Genomic DNA, 21,185 nt, shown 5'->3' on the forward strand with positions numbered 1-21,185 from the left:
AAAAGGTGAGATATTATTATCACCTGTTTCACCACATCGACTTTGTTTTCGCTGTCGTTTATTGAAGAACATGATGGTACCGATTCATAGACATAAGTGGGAAATCAAGTAGAGGGGGATGCAGCCTGGATGGAGAGCAGTCGACACGGTGGAATGGGATGGATTGGGAGAGACCAACATAAAATCCTATGTTCTATATTTTATTAATTTTCTGACTTTTTTAGTTTAATTGAATTACTTTGATTGAATAGCTGATGAGTGTACAAGTTTTTGTCTATATGCATTCTTAGTCTGTTATGTCTTGGATTTTTTTTCTTTTCCAAAGAGGAATATGTGATTTGAAGCAAATATTACAAATCCATGTATCAAATGTGTTAGTAGGAAATAAGGCAATCAAGATTAACCCATTAAAAGGGAGGAAAGAAGGGGGTCTTTTGAGGGAAAACGTGAGACCAATATGCATGTAACTGTGGAAAGCATTATAGCCAAATATATATCTCTAAAAGTTGTAGCTGAAGAATGTGAGTTACTCTATACTAACCAATTAGGTTTGATTGGTCCGTCATATAAAACTCGGTTTTGTACATATCTAAAAGTGAGAGAAAAAAACATCCACAAGCATAAGTGAAATTTATATATGGTTAAAAAGTAATGTTCATAGTAAATCATTTGTATACAAACTCCACTTGCTTACAACATCGGAATATTGATTGTGATTTGTGAATCAATAATCTATGGAAAGAGAAATCGCGTATCAGAGTGAAGGGGAAACGAAACTCAATCCAGCCATCTACTCTGATCTCAATCTTCGACCTTCCTTCGACAAGTGGCATTTAGTATTTTCTCGATATAGTAAATAAACCAAGAGAGAAGCAGCCTCATATGTATTTTGATTGATAATGATCAACAACAAAGACAATTTCTAATAGCGAATTAAGAAAGGATACCAATATATAGCACCATATGGTCGGAGACAAACATAAGTAAAATTTTATATATGGTTAAAAGTAATGTTCATAGTAAATCAAACTCTAAAAAGGCTCACTTTTGTGTGTGACAACATAAAATATAATAACATTGAAATGAACTTTTGGCTTTTTAATCAGCAGAAAGCAATAGCAAGAAGTGAAAATGATCAAATTGATTGAGAAAAGAAAGAATTTAAGATGAATTACAAGTGTTAAATTTCAATTTAGGATTTTACCTCCCCGTGCGGCAACGCACGAATCGCTTTCCTAGTATATTATAATAAAAGTTATGCTTTTTGTTTTATAAATGCTATTGTCTTCGACTCTTCGTTATCATCAAAGTAATGGATCCACCATTTTAGTATGTTGGACCTTAAAAAAAAGATGATCTAGAACAACGGTACTCAAGTCAACCTATGTTCGTTCACATACTTGTTGCTGTAGGGGCTTTCGACCAAATTATGATAGTTTCAGGCTTTCAGCTGTTCTTGTAGTAGGACAAAGAGGGAAGAAATTAAAAAAGGAAAAAAAAACAAAACAATGGAAATATCAGAGCCAGTTTTCGATCCTGGGACCTGTGGGTTATGGGCCCACCACGCTTCCGCTGCGCCACTCTGATTTGTTGAATAACTATTAAACCTAAACATATTTATCTACTAAAATATTTCGTCTTCTCCCAATTGCTTCTTCTCAGACATATTCCGAAATCCCAACCAGAAGAGAAGAAATCGAAAGATCCAAACAAAAAAAAACAGTGAAAGATGCGAAGACGACCAGGAATCGGAGGGTTACAGAAGGCCGCAGCTGCTAGGGTTTTTACTTCTTAAACCGGATTTGATATACTTCTCCTTTTCAAATCTTAGTTGATTGAATTTTGCAGCTTCTAACTCTTATCCATCAAAAAATTCCAGGATCAGTACCGGTTACTAGGAGAAAATGTGGCCAAGTTACGCACTGATATGATGAAAGAACAGCTTGCCACTTTCAAGTCTCAGCTTGAAGAGTTCGCTCGCAAACACAAGGTCGTGATTTTTTTGAGAAATTTTAATATTTGTTCCTCTTGTTGTGTTTGCTGTTATATGATCATATGATCTGTCTCAGATATGGGAAAACTGTGGTTTATATTCCTGAAAAGAAGCATAATTTGTCTTTGGTTTGCAGAATGACATTCGTAAAAATCCAGCCTTCAGGGCTCAATTCCATGAAATGTGTGCTAAAATTGGTGTGGATCCTCTAGCTTCAAACAAGGGTTTCTGGGCTGAGCTACTTGGAATTGGTGATTTCTACTATGAACTTGGTATGTTTTTCTGACATATGTCTTGTCTTGTGTCTAAGAAGAAGATGCTTAGGAAATAGAATGCTCTTGTGTATGAGTATGGCATCTATGTAGTTTTTTTCTTGGAATTTGGACATACCCTCTGTGATATAAGTGAACATGATGCAACAGTTTTGTGAAAAGTTTGTAAATTCATCTAACAGGAGTTCAGATTATTGAAGTTTGTATGCTTACAAGGTCACACAATGGAGGTTTGATCAGCTTGCAAGAGCTCTGCAACCATCTTCGTCAAAGAAGGAAGAAAGACCGTGAAGCTGTGACTGAAGATGATTGTCTTCGGGCTATTAGCAAGTTAAAGGTACATATATGAGTTGCTTTTTTCCTTTCTCTTCTTTCAGATTTTGGATAAACCGGAAATTTTTGAACACTTCTTGTTGGTATCTTGGTTTTTTCCCTCAGGTATTGGGTAGCGGATTTGAGGTTATCACAATTGGCAAGAAGAAGCTGGTCCGTTCAGTTCCCACAGAGCTGAACAAAGACCATAACCAGATCTTGGAATTGGCTCAGGTTATAATCATATTTTACACCCTTCCACAAAAGAACAATTTTTTCACATGTTTTAAATTGTATCTTAGAAGTTCTAACTGAACTGATTCGAGCATCTCTTGTTGCTTTCCGCACAGGGCCAAGGCTTTGTGACTGTGGAAGAGGTACAAAGACGCCTCTCATGGACATCTGGTCGGGTTACAGATGCTCTCGAAACTTTGTTAGAAGTATGCATTTTGCTATCATTTCCACAATTGGATTTATGTGCTTTCAATACCTCTATTGTAATAGTAGATGCAATGCAACCGATGCGAGTCCTGAAACTTTACAATTTTATATTCATTTTCAGGAGGGCCTCGCAATGATCGACAATGGCCATAAAGACGGAAAGTGTCGATACTGGTTCCCCTGTGTTTCTTCTGTATACTCATCCATTGGATCTGAAACTTAACCTGGTACATGCTCTTTGTTGTATGTTTTATATGAAATACAGTCACTTTGTTACATATAAATAACGAACAAATATTTTCAGTATATTCTTTATATTTTCTTGTACATGTATCAAGAATTTTTGATTCATGGACCTATAAAAATTATTTATGCTTGGTTGTTGTTGGAGATCTCGGTTTCTTCTGTCCAGTCAGAGTGTGGCTCACTCCATGACCTTGGTCTCACCCCAAGCTGAAAATACAACACCATCTCCAAAGCCTCAAAGACCTTACTTTCATCCAAAACATTGTTCCATGCCCCACTCACTATGCAATAATTGTTGTTATACGGTGCTCGGTGATGTTCGGCGTGCTGTCTCCGTGAAACAAGCAGACCCATGTCCTGCAGCACCACCACGAGAGGTGGAAGCTTGCTCTTGGTTCCATGTGCCCAAGCATGGAATTGCTGGCTAAACATTATGCAAAATGCAAATGTGCAAACAAAGCCATGAACCACAGGGTCGTTAAATGCAAGGTCTAGTGGGAGAACTGTGAAGGTTATGACTCGAGCCAGAGCATGTAGGTTGTTTGCAAATTGCCTTCTGGTGATTGTCCATGGCCACTTGTGGTGACCTTGAAATGCTTCGATTTGGGTTCCTACAACAGGGGTTGACTCATCACCGTAGTTATCAATAGCCCAGTGGTAGACACCAGAGCCTAGATCGGCTAAAATGTAGCCTGCATAACCGGCTAAAGCTGGTTCGAGCCAGAGATGAGAACCAATCCCTCCAGTGACAGATTTAGCTAAAGAGACAAACAAGGTGGTGCATCCCGCTGCAACCCATAACCGGTGATTCCATGTCGACTTCAGAGTTGGGTCGTTGGACAGAGGAGGATTCGCTAGGCGTTGCTCAACCACAAGCTTTGGCTGAGGCTTGTTCGATAACAGACTTGGGTCGCTGGACAGAGGAGGCTTCACAATGTGTCTCTCTACCACAAGCTTCTCATGATTAGGCTGAGGCTTGGTGGTAGTAGTAACAGAGCAGGTGACGACACGTACACGGAGAAGAGAGGGACGGCGGCTTCTTGGGATGTTGGTGATAGGTCTTAGAGGGTACTTGGCTTGAAGTGATACAGCCATTGAGAGAGATTACAGGTGAGAGAGGAAAGTTATAAAATCAATGAGGATGAGATTACAGGTGGGAGGAAAAAGTTGTAATCAATGATACAGCCATAAAATTTCTAGTTGTCTCGAAACTATAAACCAATGATAGAGAGGAAGAGATTACGTTGACGCAAAATGAAGAAAATGAGGTAGAGATTAACCTATATTATGTTGTGGTGTACGTTAAGGCTGCGTGGGACTATTGTGATCGCTTAGCTAGCGAGCGCATTACCCACTAATACGAATATACTCTTTAATTTCAAAATTTGGATTCTTAGTATAAAAAATTTACAATTTACACCCAACATTTTCAAAATGTGCTATTCAGTCCAATTTCGGTTCTTGTTTTTATTATAAAATCAGTTATTCTGGTTTAGATTGGTACATTCGGATTTTGATTTTGTCTTATTCGAAGTCTTTAATACGTTAGGAAAAAAAAAAAATCAAAGGACGATCGAAAAAACCAAAGACTTTGCGAATGCGTACACGGAAAGGAGAGAGAGAGTAACCGACTCAAGGCGTTAACAATGGCGGTTGTTGCTTCATCGTCTCTGTTCATCTTCTTCGCCACTACCTTACTTCTGCTTCTCACTGTTCCATCCGTGAAATTACCATTTCATCCTCGGGACCTGCTTCCGATTTTACCCAGGCAAGTCTCTTGGCCGGTTCTCAATTCTCTCCACACAGCCGTCGATCTTCTCCCTACTTTTATCGGCTCTGCTTCTCTTAAAAACGACGCCGTTGAGTGGAAAGGTGCTTGCTTTTATGAGAATAAGGCTTGGTTGGAGCTCAATAACAAGTCCGGTTCTGAATTCGGTGGTGGTACACTTCACATTAAGGTCACTAAATGATGAACTTGTTTCTCTCTTAGTGTGTGCTCTGTGATACGTTATTTTAGGCTTCTGTGAGCTCTTAAATTTTCGGAGAACATTTCAAATTACAGGCTTAGTGGTGATTTCTTCCAAGCTTCATCCATATCACTTGTTACTCGTTTCCCTTGTTTTGTTTCTACCTATCTATATTGAGTCTGTTATGACGTGTTTTGTGCAGGTCGATAAGGCACATAGTTGGACGTGCATGGATATTTATGTCTTTGTGACTCCATATCGTGTGACATGGGATTGGTACTTTGTTTCGAGGGAGCACACCATGGAGTTCAAGGAGTGGGAGGGGAAAGCCGAGTATGACTATGTAAGCTGTTGTTTTCTCTTGCTATATCTTTTTTGGTTTGCTGTTTTTATAATGGATTTTGTTTTGCCTTTCGGGCTCTGATTTACTCAGGTTAAGGAGAAAGGAGTTTCAATATTCCTTATGGAAGCAGGGATGGTGGGAACTCTCCGAGCGCTGTGGGATGTTTTTCCTCTCTTTACTAATACCGGTTGGGGGGAGAATTCTAATATCGCGTTTCTTAAGAACCATATGGGTGCTACTTTCCACCCTCGTCCTAAACCTTGGGTTACAAATATTACTACTGATGAAATTCACTCTGGAGACTTACTAGCTATCTCTAAAATCCGTGGACGGTGGGGTGGTTTTGAGACCCTTGAGAAGTGGGTAAGTGGAGCCTATGCTGGTCACACTGCTGTCTGTTTGAGGGATTCTGAAGGGAAACTCTGGGTTGGTGAATCCGGGAATGAAAATGAAAAGGTAAAAATTTTAAATTGGTGGATGAATTAGTTTTAACTTATATGTTGCTTCTTTTGAAAATTGATATAGCCACTGAGTACTAGTTCTTATTCTGGGTATGATCATTAGATGACCATCACTGCTAAGAACAAACTAAACTGATGTGGTTGAACATCATCGCAATGGTTGATGAGTAATGAGTCAGATTTAAACAGTTGCTCTGCCCTTGATAGGACATGTTGATATTTTTTTACCAGTGACCTGTTACCAAGCCAGTCTTGGGGAAACTGATTCTTTTAATGGAACTGCATTTTTCTTCCTATATTTTATGCATATCCTGAATTATTTCCTGTCTTCTCCTTCGAACCTTGGGGTCATAGGGAGAAGATGTAATAGCGATATTGCCATGGGAAGAGTGGTGGGAGTTTGAACAAACCAAGGATGACTCAAATCCCCACATCGCATTGCTACCGTTGCATCCTGATTATCGAGCCAAGTTTAATGTTACAGCTGCTTGGGAATATGCTCGTAGCATGGATGGTAAACCATATGGCTATCACAACTTGATCTTTAGCTGGATCGATACCATCAGCGGAAACTACCCACCTCCTCTGGATGCTCATCTTGTAGGTTTCATTTCTCAGTATTCTGGCATTGTTAAAACATGAGCTTCATTTAGTCTCTTTCTTGTTACTCTTTAAACAGCTGCTATCAATTAGTTTATGGATGAGGTTGTGATTGTTTCTTCTGTATCTTTTACGTGTTTCCAGGTTGCTTCTGTCATGACAGTTTGGAGCAAAATCCAGCCTGATTATGCTGCTAACATGTGGAACGAAGCCCTTAACAAGCGACTCGGAACAGAGGTACTAGCATTTTCACTTGTTCGTAATGCTTTATCAGACTTTTTACTTTTCTCTTTGACTTAAAATAAATAGAAGCTTTTGTAGTAGCATTGGCTTTTGGCACATGGTAGATGGTACCATATGCTTTCTGTGTTTTTCTTCTCCTTTTCTCCAGTAAATGGTCATTGATCTCTTTTCTTTAGTTCTTTCTCTGAGATGTTCTACAATGGCAGGGTCTTGATCTTCCTGATGTGCTGGTGGAAGTGGAGAAGCGTGGATCTTCTTTTGACGAGTTGCTGGCAGTTCCGGAACAAGATGATTGGATATATAGCGATGGGAAATCAACTTCTTGTATCGCTTTCATCCTCGAAATGTACAAAGAAGCTGGCCTTTTCGATCCAATCTCTAGTTCTATTCAAGTCACGGAGTTCACGGTGAGAACTAACCTATACACACTCTAGAATATATATACTCACACAACACACTGAGCAGTGCATTTACTTTTTACAGATCAAAGATGCTTACATGCTCAAGTTTTTCGAGAACAATGCAAGCCGTTTTCCTAAATGGTGCAATGACAATGACGATGCGAAGCTTCCATACTGTCAAATACTTGGGAAATATAGAATGGAACTTCCCGATTACAACACAATGGAGCCATACCCGCATATGAACGAGCATTGCCCGTCTCTGCCTCCAAAATACCACAGACCAAAGAACTGCTAGATCCGAATAAATCAAATGTATTGTCTGTTTGTTAGGAATGACTTCGTGTTGTTATTATGCACGAGTTAAATTAGAAAATTTCACTTTAAATTGAAAAAAAAACATTGGGAAGATTCTGTATACTGTATCCTTGTATATAAAAGTCATACATTAATATCCATGGTCACTTTTGTGGAGAAAATTACTGAAAGTGGCAGTGGTTGCAGCAAGATACGCTGGCTCCATAATATTTCTCATAGATATACAACAAAACTGAACATTGTTGTGAATGAATCAATAACAACTTTTGTCATTGATACAACAAAACTGATTGAATTGGATAAATCAATCCTACAAAGTCAATGACTAGGTCTCAACTAAACTTCTCTCCCATTCTAATACATGGGTGATGTCAAAATCTTTACGAAGCAACACCTGTTGAGATTCCCCTGGCGTTTCTCCAAGCATATCAGAGAATATCAGCAAAAGGTGTTGGCACGCATGAAGTTCATCAATCTTGTCCAGATCTGTGGCTTGTTCTGATGAAAGATCCCACCACGCTTGAAAATATGACCTGTGGAGAAGGATTCAGGTCAAACTTTATAGTGATAAACAATGCCAAGCTTTGGAATGATGAACAATAGGAGAATCGTTTACCATCTCCAGCCCGGATTAGCCTCAGGAGGACTACTAATTTTAGAACACAAAGATTTGATGAGCTTGTAATCGTCATTGGGATCTGAAAAGAAGAAAGAAAGAAAAATTTAGATTCAGATTATAGGTGTTGATTGGCGGAACTAGATGCAGCTTAACACCTAAGAAAAAGCCTGAATAATCCTATCTCAAAACCCTAACCTACTCTTGTAAAGAGTTCAATTCTCAATCAAAGCCAAGTAATCTGGAGAACAAGAGTTGTGTAAGTCGGTGAAAAGCAGCATACCTTCTGTCCCGAGGTCATTGTGAGGAAGCATGAGAGAAATTGCAAATACAACGGAGGGAAGAAGAACCCTGTAGTTTGTACACAGAAGATGCTTTTGGAGACAAACGATTACTTCCCCTATTACGTGCTCTGAAATTTTCATGCTGTCTTCGAGATTCCTTTTCTTGAAGTATTCTAACAAATTCAACAAAGTTTCTGGCTTTGTTTTACTTAAGACTGTCGAGTCCGAATGATTAGCTTTCGAATAAAGCTTCCCAAGAATCACTGAAGCCAACAGCCAGCGTAGAAACTTTGCTACCATAGTCTCCTCTTGTGGTTCTTCAGTGAGTTTTTTAGTATCTTGATGAGACTCACTAGGTTTAGATACCCTTTTATGGTCACTCTTTAAGGCTGTGGAGGTCGCCCACAAAAGAAACCTTCTCAACTTGTCCACGTCCTGAAAAGATATCATATGATACAAACAAAATTAAGCTCTTCAAAACAAAATTGCAGGGCTGCTTAATAGTCATAGCGAGAGCGAGGGAGAGAGAGAGAGAAATAGATACCATGTCAATTATGTCAACTGGCGGGCTGCTCATTAGTATAGTAATAAGCCCATGCTCTGAACTTGCTTGGACTTGAGGAGAACCAGAATTAGCAACACCCTCAAAGAGTTGGAATATTCCCTCGATTGTGATGGTGAAATGTGGCTGGTACATTTTTCGTTTCTGTGAAATCTTCAGAGTAGCTGATAGTATCTGCAAAATAAAATCAACTGAAGTAGCATTTTCTTGTACTGATACCAGTCCACCACCTAAAAGTCTGTATAAACGCGATGAGATTTCCATTAGCCCTTCAAGGCCACATCGTTGCAACCACTCTGGAACGTTTCTGGAGGCGAGAACATCAGTTATGACCTGATACGACAATATCACAAAGTAAGTCAATTAATGAACACACTGTTCCACATAAGGACTCTTGATTACAAACAAACAACAACCATGGTTGACCATTGAGAAATTTAATTCAATTTTGCATTCATCATCATATTCTACAGAGTTACGTTTGTAAAAAAGTAAAGAAAATCTGTATTCTTAAACAGGGTGCCTGCAGCAGCGTCCATGACTAATTCGTAGCATTACTGGATAATATTGTACATACCTCCAAGATAACTACCAAGCGCAAATCTTCGTCTCCAGTGGGCTTTGTAGTAAACGTTGAGATAAATGCTGAACACCATGAAAACAGACCACAGTTTTCAACTAGATGCCGGGCCATCTTATGGAATTTGACCGACTTCCTCACAACCTGAAGATTGAAAGAAAGATGGTTTATGTCGTGTTGGATTAAGATCTCAAAGCTTTAGAAAAGATACCCCATAGTACACAAGACCAAATAAATATATTCTGAGCATTAACCTTATATTGATATTAAAGAAGAACTGCGTATAGGTGCAACATAAACACTATATACTATATGACATTAAGAAAAGAAATTATATCACCTGAAGGATTAGTCCTTTAGTTTCATCATCAGCAAGAGGGGATGAAGAAAAACTCATCACTGTCTCGAGGATGGAGTTTCTAATGTAAATTTGAGCATCTTCATCTGATTTCAAGCCTGCACACACTAGGCGTAGTTCCCAAAATCTCTGTGATCTAAAGTTAACAGTGCTGCTCCAGAAAAAATCGTGAAACAAAGGTATTCCCTAACAAAGAGAAAAATCGAAAACAGTTTGAATGCTGGCAAAGTATAAAGGATAAAGCGAAGAGTTTACAGTTTTCAGAGAATAAGTACCCTCAGCTTCAGTGTAGATGAGCTCTTCAAAAGTTTATTTATGGGAACATAATGTTCGTGAGAAGGATCCAACAATATCAGAGATGCCTCAGCGGCGAAAATAGCAGAAACAGTTGGGATTCTTTGCCATGGTTCCTCAACTCCATTTTGTACATACATCAGCAGAAGCCTAAGCCCTGTTACATGCTTGTTTTTCCTACAACTCTACATTAAAAAATCATAGTTAAACAAAACAATTTTCACCATGCATACAGATCAGCTTAAGATAACAATTACCTCAAGGGCATCCAGATATATTTCAAGAGTTTCATAGCCCAATTTTCTCATCCCAAGATCTGCTGAAGACATGCTCACAAATGCAACTGCAAGCAAGCCTAAGCTGGCGAATTCTACAGGTTCAATGTATCCAATAGACAATGTGTCTATCGAGAAGCGCAAGATGAAAACCGGATCATAGCGTTCAATGTCCTCCATACCAGGTGAACATTTCTGCACAGGGACGAAGGATTTATTTTATTGATGTTTAAAAATGCAAGTAGAAGAACTTCTAACTGAAATTTAAAATTAAAGATGGTACCTCGTTTACTGGATAATCATATACGTGTAAACTATCCGATACCTCTGTAGTTCGTTGATAAGGAAAAAACAAAACAGTTCGAGCACATATTTTGGGATCAACACAAAGATTCTCTTTGAAAAGACTCTGGCGGACATCTTCCAATAAATCAGCTTCACCAACATCAGATGCGTCCTGAGATAAACGCAGTGCCTCTCTTATTTTCAAGGCAGCTTTACCCCACAAACAATCTGTTTCAGAAACATTCAGCGTGTGTTCGACATCTACCAACTTGATATCATGCATCAGCTTGTAGATCTCCAAGTCGATTTCGCTCAGAGTTGCACCATAAGAACACAAAAGAAGAAAGTGCAGTTCTTTGAGATTGATGCCTGAATCTTTTCCACATTTGGAGAGCAGCACTCTGAGAATTTTGACAATTTCTAACTGCCTCGCATAGTAAGGTGCTTCAAAACGAGGACTTTTAACTCCAACAGAATTCGGACTTGAGATGATAAGATGTTTTAGGATGCTGGAAACAGGCCTGAATAATTCACCAGTGTGTGAGGGTGACATGGAGAGAGAACTGATAGTTGGTGTAAACTGAGAGTGACTTATTAAGAGTTGGATATATGGTGCATATGAGTACTTCCCTCTAGACAATAAGAAGAAAATTTCTCTCAGTATCTTCAGTGTCTTCGAGTCCTCAAATCTATACAGAAGAGTTGATTTCATCAGTCTCTCCAGGAAGGGAAGGGAATCCAATTGAACAACCTCCTCACACATGTTTTTTATAAACTGTAGAATACTTCTCAAAATGAAGTTTTCAAGGCTTTGGCACAAGGACCAACATTTGTCTTGTTTTCCTTCGGAATTCCCTTTAAAAGACCCATCAGATTTCTTGACGACACATTGCCAACAATTAACCAAAGCATCTAGTATCCGCTTTGATAAAACCGCTCTATTGGATCCAAATTTAGGAGAACTTTCCTTCAGGCAAGTACCTGCTTCACGTTTAAGATGACACATACTGCTATCCTCAGGAAACAAACAAATCTTTGACAGTGTTACTTTTGCAACAACACGGATAGCAACATTAAACATTTGGTCTACCGACTGAATGTCCACTTCCTTCATCTCGTAGTCCAACATCTCCTTCCTAGCACTAGTGTGAGGAAAGATGGAATTAAATACCTTAAAGAGATCATCTTCTTTAGTTGGACTTTCAGTCAAGGAAAAGTGATACTGAAACATAAGTACTGCCTTCCCAAGAAGACTCGCATTAAACATAGTGTCAATATCGTCGGTCGTTGACAGAAGAATATCGTCATACTTCTCTTCAAAGATGCACCTAGACAAAAACCTTGGCCATTGAAGAAAACCATTTATTAGTATATTTGAATAAACTGAAGTTATATCCAAACATCTATTACACGGCTTCTCGAGTTTTTCAGAAACTGATGTCAGATACGATAGCACAGCAGGCAGAAGCATGATAAACTGATCATCTGTAAGAGCAGTGTCCTCCTGCTTCTTACTTAGCATGCTAAAGAAAAAGCGTCCAAAGACTAAACGATGCAAGGGACTGGACTCCACAAGATAGAACAAAATCTTGGCTCTGGTTATGCTTGCCCGTTTAATGCAGTGGATAATCAAGTCTTCAGGGGTTCTCCCAACAATCAGCGAAATAACCAAGACCAACCGGTGAACACTACAATTTTGATAATGTTTCCCCCTGAAAATGCCACCACAAACCTTAAGCAAACAAATATCTGCTGCCGAATCCAAACCAAAAGAGGTAGAAAACTTGCATGCCATGCTATATACTTTCTCAATGAGGTTACTGTCATAATTATTTTCTTCTAATTCCCACAACAAATCATATACCCCTCGCTTAGCAGTCGGCTGGTGTGAATATAATACAAGCATTTCGAAAGCTCCGCCAGCAATACCCAATCCCAAACTGAGAATCTTACTTGAATCTGGGCTTGCTGATTCCTTCTCATCAATTTTACTCAGCATGGAATGAGCAACATATAAAAGTTTGAAAGGTGATATGAATCTCAACAAAGCATGAATTCACTTGTGATAGTTGGAGAAGCGAAGCGTAACTTTGAGAACCAACAGAAAGCTCAAACTTGACCCTGAATTCCAAGAGAAGCCTTTCGACCAAGTCCTTAAAAGCTATAATTGACTTATTTTTCCTGAAGTCCCATTTCCACACATTGTGTTTCTCATCAAACAAAAACTCACAGGTAGAAACCAATAGATCAAGAATGTGTTGATCTATTTCACTGAAAACTAGCCTCCCTGTTGTCAGCGATATTTCTGAAAAAATCTCAACATTCTGCACTCCAGGTGATGTGCAACAATCCAAGGGACTCTCTAACAGTGCGATCACAACTGGGTGGCCAAGAACTGTCTGGGCCACTTGATGCTTCTGCTTCGTGACTGAAGCGAACAACTTATTTGAAGAGGGTCCAGAAACAAGCTCCGTTTCTGATATTTGAGAGAACAAGTTCTTCATAAGACGTACGCAGATCTCAGAGAGTTGGCGGAGTACTGGAGCCGGTTGAACCTTGTAAAATGATCGTATTTGAAAGAGCCAGAACAGTATTACTTGGATATTTGAGTCAATACTACCACTTGTAGGCTGCGAAACTTTAAGCAGCAGTAGCTCTGATATTCTTGGGAACTCTGGTAAGCAAGATATATCCATGCTCATAATGGCAGTAAGTAATACAGGAAAAGGAGCCTGCTCTAAGAACACAGAGAAGGCAGAAGATCCAATATCACGAATGGCCATCTTACTTCTGATTTCTTCAGTTATGGATGAGTGACCAGAAAAACCAATCTCACTATCTACTGTTTCTTCACAAAGATTCCTTGACCCAGTAAATTCTGAACCTCGCGCAAATAAGTCAAGTGATAGCTTTGAAAGGTTTCCAAGGAAATTTTCCTCTAAAAAGAGGATGGACTGTAAAATTGAGAATGACATTCCGTAGAAGGCCCAAGAAACAGTCATCACAAGAGTAAAATTTTGCAAGATCGATTCAGGTGTTGCACACATCAATGCAGAAGAAAACGCTTGAACTATTCCTGTAACTTCATCCGGAGAAATGCTTCTCATCAGTTCTTTGATCTCATCAAGAGTCTCTGAAAAAGAACTGTCAGATGGTAGACCCGTCGTCCTTCTGGAATGCAAGATGATAGGTTTTTTGTCTGACAAGGATTGTGAGAAAAGAAGCAAAATTCTCAATGGCCTCCATTCACATAAAAAATCCTTAGATTCATCAACCACCTCAGACAAAATTGACTGGATCAAACATGAGAGTAATCTGGAATCTACCTACAATATTGAATTTTATAGAAAAGATATTGGTATTTTAAGCGGTGTACACTAGAATATAAAAGATATTGGTATTTCATGGTGAAAGTTATCTACATACACCTCGGTTTGTAAAAGATATTTACCTGAGTTTGTAAAAGATATTTCAGTGTGCTGCAGACGTACAGAGATATTGCTGACTTCTCTGGTAACGTTTTAGCTTCAGAATTTAGTACCTTCACACACTTCTGCAGTAGACAAACAATTAGGGGGCTAAAACCAATTGATACACCTGCAACCAACACAGAGAAGATACACACCAGTGAATAAATACTTCTAGGCTTATCACAAATCCACAGGACACGTAACTAGGACACATCTTGCATGAGATTTATTGAATTGTGTTTGATAACCAACATTTTTTATCAATTCACAAAATTAATTGCAGAGACATTAGATAATCATCTTCATCTTTGTGCAGACAACAAAATTTTGCAGTCATTACCTAAAATGGTTACATAGAAACGGTATGTAAACAAACACAGGAGCAACATATTATATATTGCAGACACTAAAACCAGAGCAAAACGAGTAAGCAAGTGGAATCTATACAAAACCATTGATTTCAAGGACACAATTACCTATACCTTCTAAATGGGGCAAGTAACTTCTGACGATGTCCCATTGCTTGAATAAATTATTTCCAACAGCCATAACTGCATCACATAAAAAGGAGATGACAATTGATGGCATGCTCTGTACAGCCTCCTTAACCTCAGGAGGAAGTTTAATCTTTTCAAAACTTGGCAGAAACAAGAACCATGCGCCAATTTCACTTGGATTTTTTTCGAATGCACCGGTGCTGCTCATAGCTGCCACTGCTAAACTGTACGCTAGATCCTTCACTTCGTTGTGTGGTGCAAAAAGTAACAAATTCATGAACACATGCAAATGCTTGTACATAAAAGGTGGAAGTCTTGTAGGATCTCTGTCACTTTGGGACTTTGGCGTCCAACTGATGTATTCATTTAGCACAGACAAGAAAGCTCTCTGCAATTCGGCTGGCAAATTTAAAGAATTGCTTACAAATTTCATGAAGACATCAAACGCTCCTTCAAGCACATTATGTACAGCGCACTGCAAAAATGAAAAACATGTAGCTTAAAACTAGAACTCATCAAGTACATATGAGGAACGTCTAAGCACCAATAACACATAGATATCTTTTAATTAACAAGCTATATTAAAGTGACAAGAAACGAGACATTTAACCAGAATTTAGTAAGCAAAGCATGACCGTTTCAGTTCTCTACTTGTCAACTGGACAAACCACTACAACTCAATATTCAAACTTCAACCAGTATTTGACACGGAAATTTATAGGATAGTGCAAAACGATAAGACAACCTGTCACTAGTGAAATATCATTAAGTTGAGTACATCAAATTTTGAAAAGGTTCTGCTTTTTCATTTATCAACAACACAAACAAAAATAATAATGTGAAATATCAGCGTACCACATAAATCTTGAGGGCATCCAGAAGCTTTAAGTGAAACCACTTCTCTGCTTCTCCAACCGAATCAATAGGCTTAAAACAAAGTTCTGAAGCCCAAATTTCTGAAACAATCCCAAGATATTCTCTTTCTGCATCTTCCTGATTTGTCATATGAGCATCCACATTATCCTCTGCCAAAATATCTTTATCAGAACCAACACCACTAACGACAATATCACCAGCCTCTTCGTCTGAAACATCTTTCTCAGATTGCTTAAAGCGTTTTTTTCTGCTTAATCCACGATCCAACTTTGCTTTTCTCTTCGAAGACGGCTTTTCAGTTTTACTAGAACCGTCCACAGGCTTCAGTAGAGTCCATAACACCTGGAATTCTGGATAAAAGCTTCTCACCTCACCCATGACATTCTGCTCGAGAGAAACCTGAATTTGCTCAACAGAGCATCTATGAGATGAACAAAGGTTCCAAGAGGCAACAAAAAAATCCAACAGCCTCAGCGTCTCCAACATAAATCTCAAGGTCCCATGTCTAACAAGAAATTCAGAATGGAGCATCCCTTTGGTGATCAGTGACCGGCTAAATGGTCGTGGGCATAGGCATTTCATGATAGTCTGAACATCTGAACCACCAGGAGATGTAGCACGTTGATCTGGACTGAGAAAGTCAAAAGAACATGAAGTTCTTACTGACGATACCAATTCTGCTGCCAAGGAAATAGAAGAAAACCTGCAATGACTTCAGTTACAATGCGAAAAGAATGACAAAACAGCAAAAATGTGACGGTACACGCAGAAAAATAAAGATAGATACACTTTCGCGCTCTGAAGAAGACTAACCAGGATGGTGATGCAAAATCTTCCATATTGTAAGGAAACTCGTCAAAGAAAGCTGAAGCTAAAGACGGTCTACCCCTAACTATGGCTAAAAGCAAATCTCTGTGATAACCAATTTCTGCTGCTCTCAACTTTTTCATGAGCATTAGTAGTCTGTCTGAATTGCCTCCCAACTTTCTCTTTGCATCTGGCATCAATCCGTTAGAAGGGTCTGTGCAAACTTTAACAAGAACATCATGGGCCAACTGACTCGCAATCCGATCATCCTCTCTTGCTGAAATGCTGGCTAGCTGCTCTAGCGTCACATTTCCAAAAAGAACACTCCTTAGACTAGGAAGAATCAATGATTCTTCAACAAGAATCTTATCCTTCAACGTAGACAAGACATAAGCCACAGTCTCTTCATCGTCTTCACCAAGGCCTCGCAGGACGTTAAAATACATTTCCTTGTGCTGTAAAACTTTCCATAACAATCCAGGGCTCCCAACTTCAAAGAATGATATGGCAAAGCCAACACAGGCCTTCCTGGTTGAGTGTTTACTAACCTTTTCAGCCCCTCGCGTTTTAGACTCGGCTAGTTTTGCAAAAACCTTAAAATCAAATTTCTTATTTATATCTGATGCCATGCCTGAACCACGCCTAACAATCGAAGCCAACAATGAAAGCGCAGCATTCTGTTGTTTCCCCTCTTTGCTTTTCAATTCTTTGCAAATATCATCCATTTTTTCTTCAATAAGTAACCTAGCAAACTGGTCAATAGCTCTTCCAATATCAGTTGATCTACCTTTTCCCTCTGGATGACTCAAAATCGTCTGGATAAGCGAGAATATATAGTTAAGTCCTTGCTTTCCATGTCGAAGGTTCCATGCTTCTAGAAGCTCAGCAAAGTTTGGTGAGCTCTGGAAATAAAGACGCAACAAATCGCCACCAGTTTCTCCCTTTAGTAACTTGATAAACTCCTTTGCAGCATCAGAACATAGCTTAATCTCATGTAAACAAATCTTGTGCAATAATTCTCTAAGCTTAGCATCATGGGAAGGCCTGAAAGCCATCACTGGGAATTTTCCCATCTCAACATCTCTATTCCCTCCTTCCTCCACCATTCCTGAAAATTAGCAAACAAATTATTCAATCAAACTACTTCTCCACCAGCCCACACTGTCCAAGATATACCCAAAGACAAAAACTTTAAAGCGCAATTCAAACTCTTATCGTACCTTGATCTTCCATGTCTGATATGAATTCCACCATTAAAACAGAGCGGGGGTTTTAGGGTTTAACAAGAGAAAAAACCGTTTCGGCGACGTCGTCGTCTTCACAGAGCTGAGAATTCGAAATTAGGCATCTCAATCTTAAACCGATCCTGACCGGTCCGAACCGTTTTTTAGGTAACCCTAGCTTTATAATGGGCCAGGAGCCCAAACCTTTTGTTATTGGGCCACTGTGTGGACAACTATTTGTTCGAGTATAAAAAAAAAAGGAGACAGAGACAGCTACTATTCTTCTTCTCTCTCTCGAGCTCAACCCTTAAAATTGCATCTGCGACATTCTAGGTTATCGTCGTCATGATGCAGCAGCCACCTACAGCTTCTAACGGTGCTGCCGCAGGGTCAGGGCAGAATCCTTCCGACCAGCAAGCTTACCACCAGCAGCAGCAGTCGTGGATGATGCAGCAGCACCAGCAAGGTCAGCCGCCGGCAGGATGGAATCCTCAGTCGGCTCCGTCTCCTGGTCAACCACAACAGCAGCAGTATGGTGGTGGTGGTGGATCTCAGAATCCAGGATCAGCTGGTGAGATCCGGTCGTTGTGGATCGGTGACTTGCAGCCTTGGATGGATGAGAACTATCTCATGACCGTCTTTAATGTTACTGGCGAGGTAATTTCGAAAAATCTTTGTAATGCAGTTTTAAAATTATTGAAAGTTTCATCCTTTTGAAGATTTTGCTCTCTTTGTGGCTCTGTAGGCTCAATCAGCTAAAGTGATTCGCAATAAGCAGAGCGGATATTCAGAAGGTTATGGATTTATTGAGTTTGCGAGCCACGCTACAGCTGAGAGGGTTTTGCAGACTTACAATGGTGCTCCAATGCCCAACAGTGAACAGCAGACCTTTAGGTTGAACTGGGCTCAGCTCGGAGCTGGAGAGAGACGCCAGGCTGAAGGTCCGGAGCACACGGTTTTTGTTGGAGACTTGGCACCTGATGTTACCGACTTAATGCTTACTGAGACGTTTAAGGCTGTATATTCCTCTGTCAAGGGAGCAAAAGTTGTGACTGATAGGACTACTGGACGGTCCAAGGGATATGGATTTGTTAGGTTCGGTGATGAAAGTGAGCAGATTCGCGCCATGACTGAAATGAATGGGCAATACTGCTCATCCAGGCCTATGCGTACTGGTCCAGCTGCCAACAAGAAGCCTCTTACGATGCAACCAGGTATGTTTTTTTATACTAAGGAGCCAGATCTCTGCTGACTTATGAGTATGTTGAGTGGTGATATGACTCGCTTTGTCTTTAACTGTCTAGGTTAGTTTATTTTCTTTTCTTTGGGGTATTATTCCTTTACCGGTATCTTTCTGATTGGTGAATAGTGTTCTGTTAGTTGGTGTTCAATGTGTCTGCCCTTATCCTTCAGCTTCATGCCTTTCAGCACTTCTAAGAATTTAATATCGCAAAACATCCTAAAACTTATAAGAAAAAACTCATGTTGTCTGTAAGCAGGAGAACAAGAGGCTCTCTTTGGGGGGCCTGGAACTGACTTCAGCTGAAAATGATTCCACCTTATTGCGTGGCCTCATTTAGGTCAGTTAGTTATGTTTTCAGAAGAAGTTAATTACAAAGCTTTTTTATCAGCTACAGTCGCAAATTATTTTCCAGTTCCTTTACTTATCAAGCATAAGTCTTTCCCTTTTAATTTAAGCCTTAACTTTAAGTTATTTTTTTTCATATTTACCACCGTTCATTACTTTTCGCTTTTTTCCAAGTGTGATTCCTAAAAGAGTGTTTTGTGTTCTTCTACATACCTCTCAATTCCATCTTTTTCAGTAATTAGTGCTGCAACTTCCTTCTTTCAGTTACTTTTTGCCTCTAATTTATAACTCTTCTTTAGTATTACACTGTTACTAATCTTCTTTCGGCAAATTGGTTACGATGGTGAACTGTCAAACCTTGGAGGGAATTTAGGTTACTTGTGCTCTCTTAGAGAATTGTGGTCCCATTCTGTCATTTTCTAGTTTCTCAAAGTTGGATCATGTTTCCCCTCGTAGATATTTAATAATTTGTGTATCAGTTATCAACTAACTTGAATCCCTTCACCTTAATCTTCAAACTGTAACATATATTTGCCAGTTGCTGTTTGCATGTATCATCTGCTCATTATTTGGACAAAACTTGCAACTGCCATTCTCGTTTGTGTGTGTGTGCGTTAGTGTCTGTTTCCTTGCACCGTCAACTGAATGTAGTATATATATTGATGTTTTAGTTTTCTGCTTACATTCTTTTGACTATTTTTTTTTTTGAAGGTTCATATCAAAACAACCAAGGAGGAAATCCAGGAGAAAGCGACCCAACTAACACCACAGTGCGTACTTTGTTTTGGTTTCCTTGGGCCTTTTCTATGTTGGGTGAATTGTTGAATTAATGTCATGTTTGCTATTCCAGATTTTTGTCGGAGCTTTGGATCAAAGTGTAACAGAAGATCTTTTGAAGTCAGTTTTTGGTCAATTTGGTGAACTAGTTCATGTGAAAATACCGGCAGGAAAGCGTTGTGGATTTGTTCAATTCGCCAACAGGTAGACACTAGTGTGACTTTGAAGACAAACTTCATTTTATGTTGAAAATGTTAGTTAATTCACAACTTTACTCTGTCTTTGTGCTTCAGGGCATGTGCTGAGCAAGCACTATCCATGTTGAACGGAACACAACTTGGTGGACAAAGTGTTCGTCTTTCGTGGGGTCACAGCCCTTCCAACAAACAGGTTTGTATCCATTGAACAATGCACCAAGCTAACAAACTATGCTCTCTACTTTGTGATCTGATGACTTGACCCATAATTTCACAGTCTCAAACTAATCAAGGCCAGTATGGTGGTGGTGGTGGTGGTGGATACTATGGGTATCCTCCTCAGGGATATGAAGCATACGGATATGCACCACCTCCTCAGGACCCTAACGCCTACTATGGTGGGTACGCTGGTGGTGGCTATGGAAACTACCAGCAACCTGGTGGCTACCAGCAGCAACAGCAGGTAATTTCTTTGGTTTTTACCTGAAAATCTTAAAAGTTTTAGGCAATGTATCCGTAAGACTGTAAGTAAAGTTGCGAGCTTACTGATTCTTGTTCCCTCTGTTTTTTGCAGTGAAGCATGATTTAATAAGTCGTGATCGAGCTGAAGTTCTCCAGAAAGCTGACACCGTTTGAAAATCGTGAATGAATTATTGAAGTGGATGTGTATTAGCTCTTCTTGTCCCAGATTCTCTCTTTCAACTCTTTTTTTTTTTTCTTATGAATTACTTTGCTTTCGCGTGACAATTGTTGAGTGTTCTTCCAAGTCGTAACAAAAGGCTTAAACCCACAAGTGTTTCTTGTACTATTTCTTCCTGCAACGCCTCTGAATTACTTTAACATTCTACATCTTAAATTAGTCAGCAAAACATTCAATAAATTTGAGTTTTTAGTTTCAA

General features: G+C 39.4%; 5 protein-coding genes and 1 pseudogene across 9 annotated transcripts; 3 read left to right on the plus strand and 3 right to left on the minus strand.

Moving 5' to 3' along the window:
• Positions 1-1,632: 1,632 nt before the first annotated feature.
• LOC104730685 (vacuolar protein sorting-associated protein 22 homolog 1) lies at positions 1,633-3,324 on the plus strand. 2 transcript variants are annotated; one of them, XM_010449880.3, is made up of 7 exons: positions 1,637-1,780; positions 1,880-1,990; positions 2,130-2,265; positions 2,448-2,602; positions 2,704-2,811; positions 2,928-3,017; positions 3,140-3,324. In XM_010449880.3, exons 1-7 carry the CDS (start codon positions 1,730-1,732, stop codon positions 3,239-3,241), a joined length of 753 nt encoding a protein of 250 aa, XP_010448182.1. In that variant the 5' UTR covers positions 1,637-1,729; the 3' UTR covers positions 3,242-3,324. The 2 variants fall into 2 exon arrangements, with proteins under 2 accessions (XP_087335429.1, XP_010448182.1); XM_087479303.1 differs by lacking the exons at positions 2,704-2,811; positions 2,928-3,017 and having other exon boundaries at positions 1,633-1,780; positions 2,448-2,614.
• Positions 3,204-4,359, minus strand: LOC104730684 (fatty acid desaturase 4, chloroplastic pseudogene; annotated as a pseudogene). The gene has a single exon (XR_015575053.1). The product of XR_015575053.1 is annotated as a fatty acid desaturase 4, chloroplastic pseudogene (transcript).
• Positions 4,360-4,408: 49 nt separating this feature from the next.
• LOC104730687 (uncharacterized) lies at positions 4,409-7,758 on the plus strand. The gene is made up of 8 exons (XM_019233301.2): positions 4,409-4,532; positions 4,814-5,222; positions 5,434-5,574; positions 5,665-6,030; positions 6,390-6,635; positions 6,780-6,872; positions 7,085-7,285; positions 7,362-7,758. The coding sequence occupies exons 1-8, from the start codon at positions 4,519-4,521 to the stop codon at positions 7,575-7,577; spliced, it is 1,686 nt and encodes a 561-aa protein (XP_019088846.2). The 5' UTR covers positions 4,409-4,518; the 3' UTR covers positions 7,578-7,758.
• A 16-nt stretch (positions 7,759-7,774) lies between these two features.
• Positions 7,775-17,858, minus strand: LOC104730686 (uncharacterized). Its single transcript, XM_087479302.1, has 14 exons — positions 17,722-17,858; positions 16,508-17,609; positions 15,674-16,397; positions 14,804-15,293; positions 14,303-14,448; positions 10,850-14,177; positions 10,549-10,761; positions 10,273-10,476; positions 9,980-10,183; positions 9,637-9,783; positions 9,042-9,392; positions 8,497-8,932; positions 8,214-8,295; positions 7,775-8,130 (listed from the first exon to the last, which is right to left on the minus strand). The coding sequence occupies exons 6-14, from the start codon at positions 12,848-12,850 to the stop codon at positions 7,923-7,925; spliced, it is 3,846 nt and encodes a 1,281-aa protein (XP_087335428.1). The 5' UTR covers positions 12,851-14,177; positions 14,303-14,448; positions 14,804-15,293; positions 15,674-16,397; positions 16,508-17,609; positions 17,722-17,858; the 3' UTR covers positions 7,775-7,922.
• Positions 12,908-17,734, minus strand: LOC104730688 (uncharacterized). Its single transcript, XM_087476777.1, has 7 exons — positions 17,722-17,734; positions 16,508-17,609; positions 15,674-16,397; positions 14,804-15,293; positions 14,303-14,448; positions 13,082-14,177; positions 12,908-12,972 (listed from the first exon to the last, which is right to left on the minus strand). The coding sequence occupies exons 1-7, from the start codon at positions 17,732-17,734 to the stop codon at positions 12,908-12,910; spliced, it is 3,636 nt and encodes a 1,211-aa protein (XP_087332903.1).
• Positions 17,859-17,936: 78 nt separating the features above from the next.
• On the plus strand, positions 17,937-21,185 carry LOC104730689 (polyadenylate-binding protein RBP45C). 3 transcript variants are annotated; one of them, XR_015574628.1, is made up of 8 exons: positions 17,992-18,381; positions 18,470-18,938; positions 19,224-19,304; positions 20,024-20,082; positions 20,163-20,293; positions 20,383-20,479; positions 20,564-20,749; positions 20,861-21,185. XR_015574628.1 is itself a non-coding variant. In XM_087478579.1 (7 exons), exons 1-7 carry the CDS (start codon positions 18,070-18,072, stop codon positions 20,861-20,863), a joined length of 1,257 nt encoding a protein of 418 aa, XP_087334705.1. In that variant the 5' UTR covers positions 17,937-18,069; the 3' UTR covers positions 20,864-21,185. The 3 variants fall into 3 exon arrangements, 2 of the variants coding, with proteins under 2 accessions (XP_087334705.1, XP_087334706.1); XM_087478579.1 differs by lacking the exon at positions 19,224-19,304 and having other exon boundaries at positions 17,937-18,381; XM_087478580.1 differs by lacking the exons at positions 19,224-19,304; positions 20,383-20,479; positions 20,564-20,749; positions 20,861-21,185 and having other exon boundaries at positions 20,163-20,297.

The sequence above is a fragment of the Camelina sativa genome, chromosome 12 (assembly GCF_030686135.1).
Source record: "Camelina sativa cultivar CO46 ecotype springtype chromosome 12, ASM3068613v1".
Lineage (NCBI taxonomy): Eukaryota > Viridiplantae > Streptophyta > Magnoliopsida > Brassicales > Brassicaceae > Camelina > Camelina sativa.